Source organism: Hypomesus nipponensis, chromosome 18, assembly GCF_054491055.1.
Source record: "Hypomesus nipponensis isolate SF chromosome 18, ASM5449105v1, whole genome shotgun sequence".
Classification (NCBI taxonomy): domain Eukaryota; kingdom Metazoa; phylum Chordata; class Actinopteri; order Osmeriformes; family Osmeridae; genus Hypomesus; species Hypomesus nipponensis.
This window is the reverse complement of record NC_140378.1, coordinates 5,497,501-5,517,864: the sequence shown is the minus strand read 5'-3', so window position 1 is coordinate 5,517,864 and position 20,364 is coordinate 5,497,501. Positions and strand designations below refer to the sequence as shown.

The 20,364-nt window shown below is 49.9% G+C and overlaps 1 protein-coding gene across 1 annotated transcript in view; it reads left to right on the top strand.

The window, feature by feature from the left end:
• The first annotated feature begins 559 nt into the window (after positions 1 to 559).
• Positions 560 to 20,364, top strand: part of dip2ba (DIP2 acetate--CoA ligase B (putative)a) — a 37,615-nt gene continuing 17,810 nt past the window's right edge. The window contains exons 1-5 of the mRNA XM_084679802.1: positions 560 to 788; positions 17,042 to 17,116; positions 18,726 to 18,884; positions 19,433 to 19,558; positions 20,360 to 20,364. The exon at positions 20,360 to 20,364 is cut by the window's right edge and continues 229 nt beyond it. Of these exons, the coding sequence (XP_084535928.1) occupies positions 704 to 788; positions 17,042 to 17,116; positions 18,726 to 18,884; positions 19,433 to 19,558; positions 20,360 to 20,364 (450 nt within the window). The 5' untranslated portion in view covers positions 560 to 703. The remainder of the gene's footprint in view (positions 789 to 17,041; positions 17,117 to 18,725; positions 18,885 to 19,432; positions 19,559 to 20,359) is intronic.

The following is a 20,364-nucleotide window of genomic DNA, read 5'->3' as shown; positions in this document are numbered from 1 at the left end:
AGGTATCAATGTGAGCCTTCCGTTTAGTATCCAGTATTTACTATTTGATTTGTTCATTCGCACTCCCTATCATTGGACGGATGTTTTCAGAAGTTGTCTTTGTACTGTACATATCTGTACTATATGAATATATTTACTTTTCCATGCATGTTTAAGTGGAATACTATAAGCACTTGCCATGCAAAAGGTAATTAAAGAATGGAAAACTTAATGCATATTGATGATCCAAGATATCTTTGTAACCCACTCACTTATTTAATTGGTACATTGTTATCCCAATAATAAAATGATATTTTTGATCGAAAGACTATAGGAAAGGTCTCCATTTGAGACAGTTAAAGGGCGCACATTTCTACATTTTCTGATTTTACAGTGGGTGTAAGAAGGTTAACTAGTTGTTTACGCGCATCCTTTCTGGCTGTAACATACAGCCTGGAACGCAAGATGGCGCAAAATAATGTAAAAGTACATGATAGTGTGTATGAGAGCAGTTACACTGCCACTTACGTTACAGCCGAGGTAATCGACGTCACGTGACTATTCATTGCCATGGGTGAGTTTCTTCCCATTATGGCGGAAGGACCAATCGTGCGAATGGATTGTCTACCCTTCTCAAATGCATGTTCTATGTCTTGAAGGAAGTATTTTGCGCTAGAGGTTGCGGTATACTAATAGAACAGCCGTTTATTTGATTTCCCAAGTCATGGCAGACCAGGGTGTGGATTTGTCGGGGCTACCAAAGGAGGTTCGAGACCATTTGGCGGAGTTGGATTTGGAGCTATCTGAAGGTAAGAGGAGTGACGAGTCAAAGGATGTTCTAGCTAGCATGGGAGGGAGTGGAATTTAACTGATGTAGCGAGTTACCAGTATCTTATAAATGAGCATACCTTCTGCGAGCCCATGTGTGTACTGAGAATTGGACCATGTGAAGGAAACAGCCACATACATTTCAGACACTGAAATGGTCTCGTTGTTAGCATGAGGCTAGCCATCCTTTCTTGCTGCATGGGCTCGTGCTAGCATGACAGACAGCTAGAGGAGAAAGGATAAAAGAACAGCCTGGTCGTGTGCCTTCGTGTCTCACTCTAAAAGCTGCCGTGATTCCTTACGAGTTAAATAGGCTTAACTGGATAATTTTATCGCTATTCTGAAAACAAAGTTCAATATTTTGGATCAAATACTTCAAATGTTCATACACTGATTGTCCAAGCCCTACTTATCTGCTAGTCTGTTTGATTGCTTGGTCTCAGCAAGAGCCAGTCAATGATTTTAACTGGCATCAAGGGTCAAGTGATCACCAGTCTTGAATTTTTATATTTGATTGACAAGATTGAGAACATATGGTGCCATGCCTTATAGACTTGTAGGAGACCAAATCACAGCCTAAAGGACTGCATATGTTTGTGTAATGTTTCCTACTTGGTGTCAGGCTTCTCTTTTCACATTGTGTATGGCTGTCAGGGGTGTCATGGGTTGTATGGGGATTTCAGCTGAGGAATTCAGTTACACAACTGCTGCGACTGAGTGTGTGGGTTGGTTACTGAAAAGACTGGTTACAGCAGCCAAACCATGGAGGAGATCAGCACACATCATCATTCATCAGTCAGGCATCACACCTTGACGCATCAGTATCGAAGCCACATTGAGAACATACGGTTGAGAAATGATGCAGTATAATTACTGACTTTAAAATACCATCATGACATTTCAGTCTATTGAATGTTGACTTTGGCTACACTGTCGTGTGTGTGTGTGTGTGTGTGTGTGTACATGGCTGTGTGGGGGTCGTGCCTGTTTGTTTTGAGTGGTGGTAAGTGTACGTTGTTGCTTGGTGTGTGTGTGTGTGTGTGCGCGCACGTGTCCATTTAACTGCTCATGCCTCCGCCGCTAGCACCCCTCCCACCACAACAGCTGCAGGAGGCTTCCCTGCAGCCACTGACACATCTCTGTGAGCCCCCCCCTGCCGTCTGACACCTAACCCTAAACCCCAAGGTGAATTCCTACACATGGGGAGCACTTCCACCCAAGGACTCAATGACCCCCCCCTCCCCCTTTCAAACTTCACTGCTTATTTGTTTATGGAAAACAAGTGGTCATTTTTGGTCTGTCCAATACACACAAAAGGAACAAGCAGTGTTGACTTTGGCCATTGGCACCTGGCTGAGGGACGTGGAAGTGAGTTCTAATGGGCTGTCTTCTTGCATGTTGTGTCGACTTTCGAAAGGATTGTGACCAGCAGACTTTCTACAGTGACTTTGGGGTTTTCAGAAAACATCAACACCCAGTGCATTGTTTTCCACCGGAATGCTCATCCTCAATGTGACTACGTGTGTCAGAACCATATTTGGACCCCACCATCCCAACCACAGTCCATAACAGACCCTCCACACAAGCAGGGGCGGAAATGCCTGTTGTTGGGTTGCTTGGAGGAGAACAGAGGCGTGCCAAATGGCCTCTTAAATAACAACCCAATTCTGCCAGCCCCCCAGCGACTGCACGGACACAATGAGCACCATTCAGCCGGGCCCAGTCATGTTGGCCAGGATCTGCACTGGCATTTAGGCCACTCAACTGAACTCTTTGTACGCCTGTGGAATTAGCCGCTCATAGGAAGGGGAGGGGTCCATCATAGTTAGATAGATGACGTGTAATCCTGTGTGTGTGTGTTAGCCCACACCCCGCGTTGCTGCTGTTTACATGCAGTTAAAGTGGCTGGGTGTGTCTGAACCACACACTAACAGTGCAGTGACATTATCGCTCCATTTGCTCTCCGCTCTGTCCTAGCAGAAGTATGGTCTCTGGTCTCACGTGGGGTTTGCATGTTTGAGTTGGTGTGTCATTGTGCTGCTTCCCAAAGAACAGCTCTGCGTCTTGAGACGTCGCAGTTATTTCTGTCCTCCTGAGAACCATTCGGTGAGGTCCATATCCGCCTACTGCTTATTGTAAAACTCTTTGACGTCGTCATTTCCCCGCAAAGTGCCCCTGAAAGTGCTACTAAAGACACAGGAGCAACGCTTGTCACAAATCAAAGGTGCGCGTGTGTGTGTGTGCGTCTCGACTGTGACGATGCCTTATTGTAGCGACAGTCTACCGCAAGGGAAAGGGGTGCGACTGAGACCCTGGAGGACCGCCAGCTTGTTCCTATCTAGGCCAGCATCTGAGCCCCACTGCAGCCAGGCTCATTACTGGCCTGGTCTGATGAAGAGGACAGACCAGGAGGGTCAGCATGGGCCTTGTCTGAGAGGCAAGGTCATCAGCGCCAGCCAGCTGTACAACCCTTCGTCCATCCCTCCGTCCAGCCAGCCTCTCAGCACAGTCATTAGTGACAGCGCTGAAGAGGAGGCATGATGAATAGGATGAAAGATCACTACCCCCACAGTCAAGGCAGGAAGTCTAGTACCACAGTGTATTCTAATGTCGGCTGTGCAGACATGGGTTTTGCGGCAGCGGGCTGTTTTTTTGCCTGTGGCTTCCGTTGAGAGACAGATGACAGCCCTGGGACAGTTCGTCAGTTAGGTTTTATGAGGCAGTGTTTGTGTTGTGAAACGGGAGGGTTATAGACTGAGGTAGAAGGGGGGGGGGGGGGATTATACACTGTAACAACTTGGAGATCTTCCAAGTATCACTTGGGGTCTTTTGACGAGGTAATACTGTGAGCCTTGTTAACTCTGGTACCAGATGTTGATCTTTTACACAGGCTCTTGTACAGATCTGGAGATTTGCTACTATTCAGATCCTCAAAACAGACTGCTACACAAACTAACTCAGAGCCAGGGTACATCTTAGTGTCTACGATTGTTTTTTTTTGTGTAGCCGTTCACTAAGAAGGCGGAGATATTCAACCAGGCTTGATTTGTTTGGGTTGTGTGTGTATGTGCGTGTTTGTGTATCCGTCTCATTACATAATGATCCAACCCCGGCTGCTTGTGGTCTGAATAGTTAATGGCTGCTCCCATCCCGGCCCTTCCTTCCTTCAGGGTTGAGGGGCTGAATAATTCACATGCTCTCATTAAATACCATGAGACCAGACTGTCACCACTTGTCACTGGTCGCCAGCAACACTTGCGATTACTGAGGAGTGTGTGTCCGCGTGTCGCCCTCCTCTGCTGGTGGCTGATGACGACTGTGTGACAACAACCTGATCTGTTCCTTTCCACCAAGTCAGGACGCATGCTTAGTTTGGGTGCTCTGTCCCCTAGGTGACTAGATATATACCTCGGAAACAGTATTTGGAATAGGACGTTTCTATTTAAGGAGATTGGTGAATTTGACAGATAATCCTTTCAATCGTGTCCATGGGGAATCCTATGTAGGCTAAAGTTTACGGCAAACTGGTTTTGAGTCTGGAATTGGAACGTGGAGTGCATAAATTTGACATGTTTATAGACAAGGGGAGGCATATCTCTCAGTGAAACCACATTGCTATTGTTCCCCATAATTAGGCATGTACCCCCCTCTAGGGCTGAGTCAACAGGGAAGAGAACCAGTTCTTCGCTGCTGCCTTGCCCTGGTGATTACTCTGCATGGAGCAGCTAGGCCTAGTCAGTCCAAGGCACCTCCAGGCTTCCTCACCTATGATTCATCAATGGAGGAGCTGCACGAGGCTGGGAAGGAGATGTTAGACTTTAAGAGGCACCTACGGCCCACTTTCCTCCACCGGCCAAACCTGAATTGGAGCCGGCACGCTGCTGAAGCTCAGCCAACGTCACCTATTTCACCATGCCCCGGAGACAGTTAGTAAGAGGCCCAGCGACAGACGTGTGCAGACACCAATGAACACCACGTGCCACTTACTGTGCAGCTCATCCCCACTGTCAAGGAGCGGAGAAGGCTGTACGTCCCAAAATACAGCAACTGTCACTGAGCGGTGACAAGACTGAGTTCATACAGGGTTCTGAGGTGACAATTGCATAGAGCATTGTTGTCTTCCCATGGCTTTTCCAGAACTAAGGGACTGATGGTGTTGTGTGTGTGTGTGTGTGTGTGTGTGTCTCTGTGTCTCCAGGCTTGGGTTATCCACACTAGCCATGTGACTGTTTTGTCAACGTTAAAGAATGCCATGGTGAATATAAATAGACCTGGCAAGACAAATTCTGTTTCATGGTTGAGGAGGACAAGAGCCTCTTTCACACAAAAGCGCCACATTATTGAAGCATGGGCCCCCCTCGGACGCTCTAGAGACCTCGGTGCTGTTAGTTTGTCTCTCTCCGTCTCGTGCCCTGGCCCAGCCCAGCTTGGTTAGTAACAGGGCCAGAGGATCCGTTTGTTTACACTGCTTCACACTGTCTGTCAAACTGGATGGCTGGCACATGTAGGTTACTGTTACACAGGGCCCGTGAAAAACTGCAAGCTCCAGGGAACTCCTTATCTCTGTCCTATCAGATCAGTGTCGTCGGCCTTTGATACCATTGAGAGCCAATGGAAGAGTAATCAAACGATAAGCAACTTGGTTTGAATGGCTGAACAGGTTTAAGCTCAAGGCACGAGTTATCTGTGTGGAGGAATTCAGATTGGATCAAGAGAGGATACAAGTTTGGAAGATGTTGTCATAGGATTGCCCAGTTAAACACACTTTCTCTAACTATACAAACTAGGCTTTGTTCTTTTGTCCTCCCTCTCTAGGCAGACAGTCAGACTGGCTTTGAAGAGCTGTTCGTTAGAAGCCAGGGTTTACAGAGGGCAGGAAGAGAGCAGTTGGTCATCTACAGGGCCAACATTGTTAGCTTTTAGGTTTGATTTCAATGGGAACTTTTCTATTCTCTGTCCAGTGGTATTGCATCCCTGCGTTCCCTGTTGATTTAAACGATGCTGTATGATTTAGATCCCTGTTGTGTGCCTGCAGGGGTGGTGGGAATTCTGTGATGGGACCAGAAGGTGACCCCCTAGAGTCTAGGGCCTGAACCGATCTTCACTGTCAAACTCACATGGTGGAAGAGGTTCTAGTTGAGGAACTTGTGAATTCAATCCTCCCAAAATGCAGAAGAAACGCCTTGGAAACGCTCAGTGGGTGTGTTTCAAAATGTCTTGATTGAACCCACACCAGCCCAGAAGAGTTGTGAAATCTAACCTAGATTAATCAATGGCTTATGATTGTGTGGATATCAAAGTCTTCTAGTGGCTGTCCTGAAATGTCATACATTCTGATCAAAACAAGCTTGGAATGGGTCATGTTCTGGGCAGCCAGTATCATGAATGTACTGTGAGACATGCTGTACAGTGTGGGTTAGGGTAGGGTTGCCTTGATGACCCCAGATTTGTAACTGTGAGTAAGAACAGGTTCCCTGTAAGGAGGCAGGGTTCTCATCTCACTGGTATCTGTATCCTCTGACACACACAGGGATGATGACACACTGATGACTGGGAGTCTGGATGTCATTGAAGTTAGATGTAGCTTACCGGTCATGGTGGGGGAACCGGTTTGGACTTTCTGAAGCTAGTTTTGCCAAATGTCCAGATTTTGAGAAGTGTGTTGGAGTGCCAGCAGCTTAGTCTCCCCTTTCACATGGCCCTCAACCCAGCCTGTTGTTTCAAGAACACAAGCCCTAAGTATCAGGTTCCTCCAGCGCCACTCCGCTATTAAAGTCCTTACTTATCTTCTAACTGCCAGTCTTAAACGTGTGGAATAAAGTTGTCTGGTCTGTTACCATGAGCTCACCACTCTGACCCTGGGGGCTCCAGCTCCAGACTCTCACACAGGAGCTCTACCCTCTGTGTGGGGATTGGTTTTCATCCTGGACAGCTGTCGGGGAGTACCAGAAAGTATCGTCAAAGGACACCAAAAACCCACCCAGGTGATTTCCCCCATAGCTTTTTTCTCTCACTGACCATCATTATTTAAACTAGGGTTTGGCCATCCCAAGGATCCCATTCGGTAGCGCCAGGAGGAAATGGTGTGGTGGAACATTAGCCTTTCAGACTGTGATAATGCGACTCAGCTTCCTGTGTGGTTTTAGGTGATAAAGCAGTGGAAACACCTCTGAGATAGTTGTTTATCTATGACTGGGGGTGTGCGTTGCTCTGCTTCCTGGATACGGAATGATCTTCCTCAAGGCCCCAAGTCCAGCAGACCCAGAGCCGTTAGTGGGCCGAGTGACTCAGGTGTTTGCTCAACACCCCCACCCCACCCCACCCCACCCCACCCCCACCACCCTCCATGAACTTCTACATTCTGTAACCATAACTACATCATCAAATTGAGCTTCATTGTCAATCTGTCTGCCATGAGGACATCGATCGATTCAACCAGACAAGAAATGACACCGAGTTTGTTTGAATTTAGGTTAATGTTTTACTCCGCTGGTGTTGTAGCCCATTTGACACCAGGGTTGCAGTGTGAAACAGGATTCTTCCTTTCACTGCTGTTGCTCCCAGGGTGTTAACCATGCAGTACTGAAACACTGCTGCTCGGAGACATGTAGTCCCCTCTCAACAGCTACCTTATTTCTGTTCCCTCTTTTTAAGGAAGTGAGACGACCCATACCATTTGAGGTGGGGTGTGCAAAGGCAAAAGAAACAAACCGGTTTTACCTGGATAGTGCTTGCTGATGGTGATAGACTTCTGATGTGTGAGGTGGAAGGTTCAGAGCTGAGCAGGATTATTGTCCTGCTGGCTGAGGTGTGTGCTGTGTTACAGAAGATCTCACTGTGTAGGCTAGAAAGAGCCAGGATCTTCTAGTCAGAGCCAGGATCTTCTAGTCAGAGCCAGGATATTCTAATCAGAGCTAGGATCTTCTAGTCAGAGCCAGGATCTTCTAGTCAGAGCCAGGATCTTCTAGTCAGAGCCAGGATCTTCTAGTCAGAGCCAGGATCTTCTAGTCAGAGCCAGGATCTTCTAGTCAGAGCTAGGATTAGGCCAGCCGTGTAAGGTCACCACCAGAAAAGCTCTCACATGACTCATGTGCACAGACCCAACAGCAATGTCAGAGGAGACTGAATATATCGAGCCTTGAGGAGATGGAGACCAAAACTGTGATGTGACTCATGCAAAATACCTTTTTGAGGAAGAATACAGATCACCTAGTTATCAGCCAGCAATGTGAAACTTGATTACAGTGAACATGCATGGATAGCCCATAAAGCAGTTTGCGGTCATATATTGTTAAAACGCCCAACCAGTTATCAGTGAATGATTGACAAGGCTGATTGGATTACATAGCGATCAGCTCGTGGCCTTAGACACACTTGAAGACTCTGAAGTGGAACGACAGCTCAAGTCACCCCCCCTCCCCGTGCTGAAGGAGCTAACCCTGGACCCATCCGACCACCACTTCCTGCCAGTGTCCTTCCTCTGAGCCACGCTGCTCTCAATCAGCTTTCCTCCTTCCTAACCCGGAACAACCCGCTAGACTCCCTCCAGTCTGGCTTCAAAGCCAAGAACTCGACAGAAACGGCTCTGCTGGCACAGAAGGATGCCCTCGACACAGCCAGAGCCTCTGACCTCTCGTCTGTGCTGATCCTCCTCGACCCGTCTGTGGCCGTCGACACTTGGCACTCACCAGCTTGTCCTCTCCACGCTGGCTGGAATGGGCATCGCTGGAAGGGTTTCTCTCCTGGTTCAGGTCCTCCCATTCTGGTTTGGACCTTCCAGGCCTGCTCCAGGGGGTTCGCTTCAGCACCTCGCCCTCTTGCTCTGGGAGTCCTTCTGTGCTAGGACCCTTCCACCAGGTCACCCGGCATGTGTCAAATCACATGGCTTCTCTTACCACTGCTTTGTTGACGACACTAATGTTATGCACTTCTGATCCTGGATTTTTGGTGTTTCAAAACCCATTGACACTGTATGACTATGTTTAGCTTGTGTTCTGCTCCTCTCTCTTGCCAACCGTCTCTGGAGGAGGGGATCCCTCTCTGAATTGCTCCTCCCAAGGTTCCTTCCATTTTTTCTCCCGTTGGGAGTTTTTCTGGGAGTTTTTCCTTGTCTTCCTTGAGGGTTTAGGTTGGTTGAGGGGCAGTTCTATGGGCGTATGTGAAGCCCTCTGTGACATGCTTGCGTGTAAAAAGGGCTATACAAATAAATTTGATTTGATTTGATTTGATCCTGGGCCTCTGCTGTAGGCTACCTTTCTATGTGCGTTGTACATCCCATATATATTTAAAAAGTGTCTGCTGAACACTGCTATGCACATCAATGTGGATTTTACATAATCAAATACTCCAACAAACTTTGGAGTGAAGCATCTGTTGAGTGAGTTTAGCCTAATATCTAAACCAATATACATTGTCAGAAGTAAGGGTAAACATTTCTTATATCCTACCAATATGTTGGCTAATAAAAGTTATTTGTTGTTGAAAAGCCTTCAACCAAAAGCACAGCGATTCACACAAGCTACATGTGTCCATGGGGCAGCGTCTACACTGAAGCAAAGAAAAGGGTGTTCACCCGCTTCATATTTGGCTTTATCTGCATTGTAATCTTATTAGGTCCCGCACAATTGAGCACCATTGTTTTTGTCCGCTCGAGGAAGGCCTCATTTGATGAAAGGATTTACAAGCTTAATTCAGCCAAGGGTTTAAATAGAGTGCTGCATTCTTCGGGGCTCCAGAGCCCATTGTGCTGGGGCTGAGGTGACCGAAGGTGGAGCGAGCCTCTAATCACCCGGACGACCTCCACACACACACACACAGCAACGATGGAGCCGTGCGTGTGTGAGCGAGCGCTCTTGTCCGTACAGTTTTCACAGCACAAGTGTGTGTTTGCCTCTGTGTCTGTGTTGTGAGACTCATAGGATGGGTAAGTGGGTGTTTGTGCCCCACCCTATGACGGCGTGTTATTGCAGTAATGTTGACGACGCTCAGAGGAGAAAGTTGGGCCTTGATGACTTTTTGTAGGCCATGATTGCGTAACACCACAGCCATCCAGAGAATGTTCATGATCCGGTCCCGTTTTCTCCACATCTGTGTGAACATGCAGTGTAACTATGTGCTCTCACCACAACGTGTTTACACGGAACTGCCCACACATGGTGGGCGTGCTCCATATTTTTGTTGTGCCCCGGTGCTGATAGGCTGCTGGGCAGGAGTTGTGAAATATCTGTGTCCTAATTGGTGCTACGCATCCGTACGCACTGTAAGCTGTTCTCAGGAGATGTCTGAGATTGTGTGTCTTTGACAGGCCCACCTGGGGTGGCTACAGAAGGGGGTACCGTACTCAGCAGGATTAAGCCTAAACTCAAACCTGGTTTCCTGTGTTCAGGTTGATTTAGCTGTAGCCCCCTAGCCCAGCTCCCCTAGCCCAGCTCCCCCTGGCTCTCTACCCCCCTGGCTTTCCCACAGCCGAGCAGCTTTATAAAGCCCCCAGAGACAAACCCATCTGACCTTCCACTGCCCCCACACAGACCAGAGTGAGAGTGGAAAGGTGGTAGATAGTGTATGTTTTTCCTGGGAAACGTGGAGCTCAGCCCAATGTTTGAGGTCTGGTCAACATGAGTGCTCGTCACACAGCCAAGACCACAGTCGGGAAGGATCGTGATGGATGTGTAGAAATAACGCGACAGGATTGGCATGGCCCCCCGATTTAGAAATCCTACAATTGGTTGACCTCAAACAGGTGTAACTTCAAATGAACATTTGATCAGGGCTAAAGCGCTAACCTTGCATCGAGAGCTTATGCTAAAATTCAGACTCCTTCACATTTGGCTTTGGTACGTGTTTGCATATAGCCACACTGCAGCTCATATCCGGCCGTGTTTGTAGTCGTTCTGTTGTTGTCTCTGTGTCTTTCTGCTCAGAGGGGCTATAAATAAGAGCTTGTGGGTGACATCAGTTCCTGTGGCCTCCTCTGGCCTCCTCTGTGTTTGTGTGTATTTGTGTCTGTGTTCTCTATCCTCACTGCTCTCTGTCTCAGCATGCGCCTGTCATCCTCCTGTCCTCACTGAGAGCACTCCAGGGGGGAAGGCCTTGCTTGCTTACTGGGGTTGTTGCTTTGGAAGACGCTGAAACGGCAAGACCCGATAAACTGTCATGGACCCCACTGACTGACCAGACTGTCATGGACCCCACTGACTGACCAGACTGTCATGGACACCAGTGACTCACCAGACTGTCATGGACACCAGTGACTGCCCAGACTGTCATGGACCCCAGTGACTGCCCAGACTGTCATGGACCCCAGTGACTGCCCAGACTGTCATGGACCCCAGTGACTCAGCAGACTGTCATGGACACCAGTGACTCACCAGACTGTCATGGACCCCAGTGACTCACCAGACTGTCATGGACCCCAGTGACTCACCAGACTGTCATGGACCCCAGTGACTCACCAGACTGTCATGGACCCCAGTGACTCACCAGACTGTCATGGACCCCAGTGACTCACCAGACTGTCATGGACCCCAGTGACTCACCAGACTGTCAGACACTGGTTCAGCAGAAGTAGCGATGTAAGAAGTAGTGACAACAAAACCGGCCCAACAGACAGACTTGGTTCCTAATGTGACAGCTTGCAGCTAGAGGAAAATTTGATGGCAGGTCTTGGTCAGAGTACCCAACCTTAGTGTTGTCACAAAAAACAGTACTCCGGTACCACGTCGGTACTCAAACAAAAAGGGTACAATACCAGAATGTCTGAAGTGACGGTAGTACAGAGTACCGAGCCCAGGCAGTCGGACGCTGACAAGCAGTGTTGCCCAAAACAATCTCACCAGAAGTTGCTAGTGGAAGTCGCTAGATTATATTTTTTGTCACTGGGGAAATCTAGCAACAAAGTCGTTAAATTTGCAACACTGTAAATTGCTAATGCTACAATGGCTCCACTAGAAGTTGTCAACAAGACAAATGGAGTCCATGGCTCACGTGTGGAAATACTTTGGGTGTGAGGCAGATAACAATGAGAACATTGTCGATCACCAGAAACTGATTTGCATAGGTCATCATTTAGAGTCAGGTGGTTGAGCGGTGAGGAATCAGGCTAGTAACCAGTTTGATTGCCGGTTCGATTTTCCACCGTGCAAAATTATGTCGTGTCCTTGGGCAAGGCACTTCACCCTACTTGCCTTGGGAGGAATGTCCCTGTACCTACTGTAAGTCGCTCTGGATAAGAGTGTCTGCTAAATGTTAATTTTTGACCTGTATGGTTTGCAGCATACTGCAAATACAAAACCTAATACTGGGGCAGTAATACTGTTACAAAACCCACCACCTAAGACAAACATTTTTTGTCTTTTTAAATAGTTTTGCCTTTATGCCTACATTGTATTAATGTTTTGTTGTTGTCATAAATAGGCTACAGTCTTAGATATTGTAGGTGACTGTTACTGTCAACAAATGAGTTGCTCAGTAACCTACTTTTGTTTTTTGGTTTGGTATCAAATCTTATTGAGGACAGTGACATTTCCCTTGTATTGGTACAGACTACTGACATTTTGGTGCCGTGACAAGACTACGAGACATGGCCACCTACTTCTCTAAGTCCCACTGACCTGATGGGTTAAATGGAGTCATGACAGTCACTTGACTCATCCAACCCTGTCTTGAGGCCGTGTCATTTGAGAAACAAAAGTGAAAGAGAATAGTTTAGTAGGTAAAGAAAGCAAAGCCTTTGATGGAACAGTGGGGCCATGGACGAGCGGTCGCTCTCGGTGGGGATGTCCTGAACTGAGTCGTCCTACAGGAGTCGAGGCTCCACAGTGTGGTTCGGTGTTGTTCTCCTGTGCCTGGGGTGGAAGGGAGGGGGAACACAGACACAGTGGAAAGAGGAAGCTGAAGCGTAATCATGTCACTTCCTCCCAGCGCTGCTGGATGCGAACAGACTGATCCCTACACTGTAATTACCACAAATGCCCCTTTGGGCTGTGTGTGTGTGACTAATCACATGCTTCATGTGCGCTCGCATTGTGTGTTTGTGGGTGCTTGTCGAAGACTGTGTGGGAATATTGGTGGTTTTATAAACAACGACGTCTGCTGACCCAGAGGACCCTAAAAGAGGGATGTTGAATTCTCTTTTTCCAAACACCAAAACAGGAAGAAACGGGGTTTGTTCAAGCCACTGAAGGACTTGTGGGTTAAAGGGTCAGTGGAAGGGGGGGGGGCTGAGGGGTCAGTTAGGGCAAGTGTCATTCACCAAGCCCCTCTGCTCTGTAATGCTTTGCCTTGCTGTAGTTGGGAGTGTGCGTGTGTGTGCGTGCGTGTGTGTGGCACGGCTACACGATAATTATACACAACCGAACCGAGTCAGTTAACTTGTGTTTTAACATCAACCGGAACTCATCCTACTTCCTGTATTCTACGAGAGACAGCTGAACTGCACTTGACGGTCTCCTCTTGAAACAACACATTGATCTGTGAACATCCATGTGTATGAGTGATGATGAAGTAGAGAAGGCGTGTCATCGTCTGCATATTCACAGTCGAGCACAGTCCAATAACAGTCATTTTTGAATGAAAAAAAGGAGAAATCCCAAAGTGGCAAAATATTTACGGAATTTCAGGGGAATAGGACCCTGCCCTAACAGAGCGCAATGTCTCAGAGTTCAACAAGGGCCATAAACATGGTAGGCGTTCCTTTCCAGCTCTCGTAGCACCAAGCAGGTGAGACGTGTCCATGGATGGAGCTGGATTGGGTTCTGGTCCACATCTCCTGTGTCCTTGGCTCCCATACAAGCCGTGAGGCGTATGATGTCACGCACACACAGCGACGGGTCAGACACGTCATGCTGGCGCTGACACACTGACACACATCGTGGCCGACACCGGACGTTTCTCTGTACGTGTGGCACAGTCAGCACTCACTGTGTTAACCTGCTCCAGCTGGACACACACACACACACACACACACACTTCCTGCTCCCCAGAGTAGTTTAGCGGGTGAGCTCATTCCCCCTGCCAGTTGTCCATCTCAGTCAGAAGGCTGTTCACCAATCAGCACATTCCTGCAGTTCTGGACGGCAGTCTGCAGCTTACAGGGTGGGGTGACTATCCTTCCTCTGACCTGCTGTCTCTCACACTCACACTCACACTCACACACACACACATCCACACACTCACACACATCCACACACTCACACACTCACACTCATCCACACACTCACACACACACTCACACACACACACACACATCCACACACTCACACACACACACACACATCCACACACTCACACACCCATAGCATGGCCTACAAGTTCCATTCTCCATGCACACACTGTTAGCCCACCTCCCATTACCATCTCCTCCTGCCCAGTCTAAACAGGGCGCTCTGGGCTCTCTCCGTCCACTGTCCCTGTGCCAGCCTGGTTCCTCACAGTCAGGGGTGTGTGTGTGTGTGTGGTGGTGCCAGCCTGTGGCTGTTGTCCTCCATCCTCACTACAGACTGGTCTTTGTTTTGTTGTTAATAAACTTCCCTGCATGTCACACTGTCACGCCGTACACACAACAGAGCTCCAGTTACAACAGGCCCTCGCCATCACTCTTCTGCAGATGTGCTTTGAGTATCTTTGTATGTGTACAACATTCTCACAATATGCTAGCATGCTTAAGTCTTTTTTTTCTGTGTGTGAGTGTAAGTGTGTGTGTGTAGCGCAAGCCACAGTGGGGGGGGGGGGTTGACTGGGTGGACTGTGTTGTTTTCCCAGACCAGGGCAGACATTTCTCCGGCAGCATGTGAAGTCAGCCATGAAGACAGCGCCTAACGCCGGCCCTCTCTCTCTCTCTCTCTCTCTCTCTCTCTCTCTCTCTCTCTCTCTCTCTCTCTCTCTAGCTTTCTCTCTCTCTAGCTTTCTCTCTCTCTATCTCTCTAGCTTTCTCTCTCTCTCTCTCTCTCTCTCTCTCTCTCTCTCTCTCTCTCTCTCTCTCTCTCTCTCTCTCTCTCTCTCTCTCAGGCTGTTACACAGATCGAGAGAGCACTAAGCATTTTCTTTCTCTGCTCTGCCTCTTTCCCTCACTGACATTCTTTTAGTGCAATATCTCTCTCTCTCTGTCTCTGTCTCTCTCTCTCTCATCTCGTACACTTTCTCATCTCACTTTTTCTCATCTCACTTTCTCTCGTTTCACATGGCCTCATTCTCTCCGGATCTCCCCTTCTCTGTCCCCTGCAGCACTCTCGCTCTCCCTCCCTTCCTCTTCCTCCCTCTGTTTCTCTTGATTTAGATCTGCACTCGGCTATTTTTCCGTTTTTCCCATCGGAGCCAGCACCTTCACCTGTTATACAGAACGCTGGATCTCTCCAAGCACCACAGTTTGCTCCCGCACACGCTCCAACCACTGACCATTTATTTTCCTTCCAAATAAAAGAACCACACTACACACACACTCTTACTTGTGCGAGAGAGGGAGGGACAGAGGGAGAGAGGGACAGAGAGACAGAGGGACAGAGAGACAGAGGGACAGAGGGACAGAGGGACAGAGAGACAGAGAGACAGAGGGAGAGAGGGAGAGAGGGAGAGAGGGAGAGAGGGACAGAGGGACAGAGGGACAGAGGGACAGAGGGACAGAGGGACAGAGGGACAGAGGGACAGAGAGACAGAGAGACAGAGAGACAGAGAGACAGAGAGACAGAGAGACAGAGAGACAGAGGGACAGAGGGACAGAGGGACAGAGGGACATAGGGACAGAGGGACAGAGGGACAGAGAGACAGAGGGCCCGCCCCAGACCCTTTCCAGGCTTCTCCCAGTACTCTGCTGCTGAACTTTGGCTCTCCTCGCTGTTTCTTTCCATTGTTGTTTCATGCGAGCCGTTTTCCAGTACGTTCCCCTGACTTCCCCACTCCCCCGCCACATGTTTATCTTCCTCCCAGCTGATCTGCCTGTATCTCTTTGTCTCTCTTTATGTCTCTTTATGTCTCCTTGTCTCTCTTTCTGTCTCTCTCCCTCTGTCTCTCTCTTTCTCTCTTTCACTCTCACTTTCTGTCTCTCTCATTGTCTCTTGCTGTCTTTCTGTCTCTCTCCCTGTGTCTCTGTTTATCTCTCTCTCTGCCTCTCTCCCTGTGTCTCTGTTTCTCTCTCTCTCTTTGTCTCTCTCCCTGTGTCTCTGTTTCTCTCTCTTTGTCTGTCTCTCTCCCTGTGTCTCTGTTTCTCTCTCTTTGTCTGTCTCTCTCCCCCTGTGTCTCTGTTTCTCTCTCTTTGTCTGTCTCTCTCCCTGTGTCTCTGTTTCTCTCTCTTTGTCTGTCTCTCTCCCTGTGTCTCTGTTTCTCTCTCTTTGTCTGTCTCTCCCGTTACTGGTTTCTATCCCCCCTGTCAGTAGGGCCTGGGGGTCTCTGCGTGTCACCAGTCAGTGGTGCGGAGGTGTCTGAAGACTGAGGCTCCCCAGGCCCCCCGCCCCGCCCCGCTCAGCACTATCACTCAGCGGGGATGACAAGGATGTGTGTGTGTGAAAGAGATTGCGCAAAGTCTTTTGTGGGTGTGTGGTTACTGGTAACAGTATGCATCTTTGCCTGATAGGGTTTTTACAGCCACTACAGTGTGTGTTTCTCTGGGTGATAGCGTGTGTGTGTTTTGGGGGAGTAGACTTCCCTGTGCTGCATTGGTCGGGGTCGGGTACTTTCCAAGGCGCGCGCACACACACGCGCGTGCGCACGCCTTCCTCTCAGAGCGAGCCAAACAGGGGGAAGAGAGTTTTAGGGGGGGGGGGCTGTTGTGAGAGAATGAGTTTGGTGTGAAAGTGTCCCTCATGGAGGTCCCCCTGGCCTGTGTTTACTGCTGTCTACATGGCGGTGGGCCTTCTTCTGGGATAGTTCTAGCCACAGGGGATCAGTGAGGGGCCCTCAGCGTTCAGTGGCTTCCTTTGGCCCGGGGTCGTCGGTCTCCTGTCATGTTTGCACACCAGGGCTGATGTGGGGGGGGGCGTTATCTCTGCTCGTCACTGGAGGCCTTGAGCTCTGACCACATTGGAGGTGCACCAAATATCGGTAGACCAGCCGCGTTCTTGTTCTGCTGCGGGAAAATGTGAATTTGAACGTTGGAGGTGCCAGAGTTTATAAGGACACATCTTAATCTGTGGTGTGTGTGTCTTTGTGTTTGTGAGTAAAGGCGTGTGCGTGCGTGTGTGTGTGTATTTTTGCAGTTTGTTTGTGTCGAACTAACATGGCCGTGTGGGAATCTCCTCTCTCCTAGGTGACATCACACAGAAGGGCTATGAGAAGAAACGAGCCAAGCTTCTGGACCCATACGTCCCCCAGATGTCCCCTGGTAAGAAACCTCCCTCCTCCTCTGCCTGTTCCTCCTCTCTCCTCCCTCCTCCTCTGCCTGTTCCTCCTCCTCTCTCTCCTCCCTCCTCCTCTGCCTGTTCCTCCTCCTCTCTCTCCTCCCTCCTCCTCTCTCTCCTCCCTCCTCCTCTGCCTGTTCCTCCTCCTCTCTCTCCTCCCTCCTCCTCTTTCTCCTCCCTCCTCCTCTCTCTCCTCCCTCCTCCTCTCTCTCCTCCCTCCTCCTCTGACTGCTCCTCCCCCCTCTCTCCATGTCCTCCCCCTCATGCTCTCCCCCTCCCCAAACTTGTCCTCCCGCGTCCACGTCCCCTGCTATCTCTCCACCCCTGTCCTCCTCCTCCTCCCTTTCTCCATTCCTCCTGTGTCCTCTCTCTGTCCTCCCCCCCTCCCAGATTTCCTGCTGCTGTCTTCTTCATCCTCTTCCCTTTTCTTCCTCTGGCTCTCTCTCTCTGTTTCCTTCGGTTTCTCTCTCTCTCTGTTATCCCTTCACCCTGGTGTTGGGACTTTCGAATCATTCAAAGTAAGAAAGGTTATTCACCACCAAATCCTATATGGACAACAAATCATAAAAAATGTATGCCGCTATCTATAAAATGGAACAGAAATGTTGTATATTTTGATGTTCTGCTGCACTCTGTTGGTAGACAGTGGAATTGCATCCGACTTTCACTTCATCAGTATGCAGTGTTACAAATGCTCTATTTACTGGTATGCTGCCAGTGTGCAGACCTTACACCCCAAACATGTTAGAGTCTGTGTCTCCCCACCTCGGAAAGACAGAATACGGAGTAGCAGAATATGGAGTAGCTATATTGAGTGACGCATGCAAATGAAGTCATATCTTGTCTCTGTTCTCACAGTCTGTCTACTGGTGAACAACAGAGGGAAGTAGCCTAGTTTCAGGCTCACAACCGACCAATGACCCACAGTCATCTCACCGCTGATCCTCATTGGTCGATCCATCTCCGTTTACCTCAGTAACCTTGCACTGGGCTGTGGTGTTTGTCTGAGGGGAACATTTGCCACATGTTTGTATGAGGGGGAAACCAAAGAATTGTGGTCCCCCTGTTTTAGTCATATGTTTTTCGGCCACCATCTGAGTAAAGGATTCTAAAAAACATTATTTACAAATGAATTCTGAGGAATTTGACACCCAGTTGGGAAATATTGGCAACTCAGACATCAAAAACAGGAAGTGATGTCAGAGCTTGCCACATACCGATGCGGCCTATGGCGGTGCAGTCGCTACTGGGGACTGCTTTCACATGCCACTGTGGCGTGGTGCCCTGGCGGGCAAAGCTGGCATTTCAACAAAGCTTTGAACCAGGAGGTGTGTGCCTGCTGTTCCCCCTCCCTGGGCCTCCTCTCCCACCTGGGCCTTCATCTCCCCAGGGTCCATGTGGCCTCCCAAAGGCCGGCTTAATCCCTACAACCGGCAACACAAAATAAAGAGACTGAGACTTAAAGGCTTGAAGTAGTATATGAAATACTTTTATCTTATATTAAATAGTATCATGTTTTACTTACGGCCTCAAACAAGGGTCGTTTCAGAACCATTTCAGCTTCTGTCCTGTGTTTTACCCCCCCCCCCCCAGGTGTGGAGCTGTCGCTGCCTGACGTGCAGCTGTCCCCGGGCCACAGTGCAGACCCCAGCCCTGAGGGTCCTGAGGGCCCCGGGCCCTCCACCTCCTCCGCCAGCCGCCACCACCGCTCGCACCGCAGTGGAGGGGCCCGCGACGACCGCTACAGATCAGGTGAGCACGCACACACGTATCTTGGCTCAGTTTCCATTAGCGGCTCCAACTGGACAACTGCTTCCCTCTTCCGGGGTTTTGTCTGCAGAAGTTTGTGACAGAGCGGTCAGGTTGGAAATAAGAACGTTCTCTCTTTTCACCTCCCTCCCTCCCTCCCCCTCCCTCCCTCCCTCCCTCCCTCCCTCCCTCCCTCCCTCCCTCCCTCCCTCCCTCCCTCCCTCCCTCCCTCCCTCCCTCCCTCCCTCCCTCCCTCCCTCCCTCCCTCCCTCCCTCCCTCCCTCCCTCCCTCCCTCCCTCCCTCCCTCCCTCCCTCCCTCCCTCCCTCCCTCCCTCCCTCCCTTCCCTGCCTCCCTTCCCTGCCTCCCTTCCCTGCCTCCCTTCCCTGCCTCCCTTCCTTCCTTCCCTGCCTCCCTGCCTCCCTCCCTCCCTCCCTCCCTCCCTCCCTCCCTCCCTCCCTCCCTCCCTCCCTCCCTCCCTCCCTCCCTCCCTCCCTCCCTCCCTCCCTCCCTCCCTCCCTCCCTCCCTCCCTCCCTCCCTCCCTCCCCCAGACATCCACACAGAGGCGGTGCAGGCGGCGCTGGCCAAGCACAAGGAGGAGAAGATGGCTCTGCCCATGCCCACCAAGAGGCGCTCGGCCTTCGTCCAGTCCCCCGTGGACAACGGTACCCCTCCAGGTACTCTCTCCCTGAGGCTGAACCCCCAAAAGGGTTTTAGGATGTTAGTAGCGTTTGCTGTAATGGCTGGTGCAGAATGGTCAATGTAGGGGTACAACATGTGAGAGAGTGTAATCCCGGCTGGTTGGCCAAAACACCATCTGGTAGTCAAGCCGAGTCACACAGTCCTAACCAGGCTTGGCCCCAGGACCAGACGGAAGGGCTTTTGGTCTCCACAGGGGAGGGGGGGGGGGGATACAGTGTATACAATTAATTTTTTATTGTGTGATGGAATTATTTCATATATGCCTACCACAATTCATGTTACATATAATCACTGTATTGCAAATGATTGTCCGTTTTTGGGGTTGCACCCCCTTCCCTTCACCCCCCCCCCCCCCCCCCCCCATTTTATAACATTTTAATATTTCCAGAAAATAATTGGTATCACAATGTTCAACTTGAAATCAGAATAAATCATTTTGAGAGGGGGAGGGGGGAAAGCATTAGCGCCGACCCCGGTCATAACCCTCTCCTCTCTCCCCCTCTTCCTCCTCTCCCCCATCCCTCCTCTCCCTATCCCTCCTCTCTCCTCTCCCCCATCCCTTCTCTCCCCTCTTCTCTCCTCTCCCCCATCCCTCCTCTCCCCTCCTCTCTCCTCTCCCCTCCTCTCCCCCATCCCTCCTCTCTCCTCTCCCCCATCCCTCCTCTCCCCTCCCCTCTCCTCCCCTCCTCTCCCCTCCTCTCTCCTCTCCCCCATCCCTCCTCTCCCCTCCTCTCTCCCCTCCTCTCTCTCCCCTCCCCCCTCCCCCCTCCCTCCAGACACC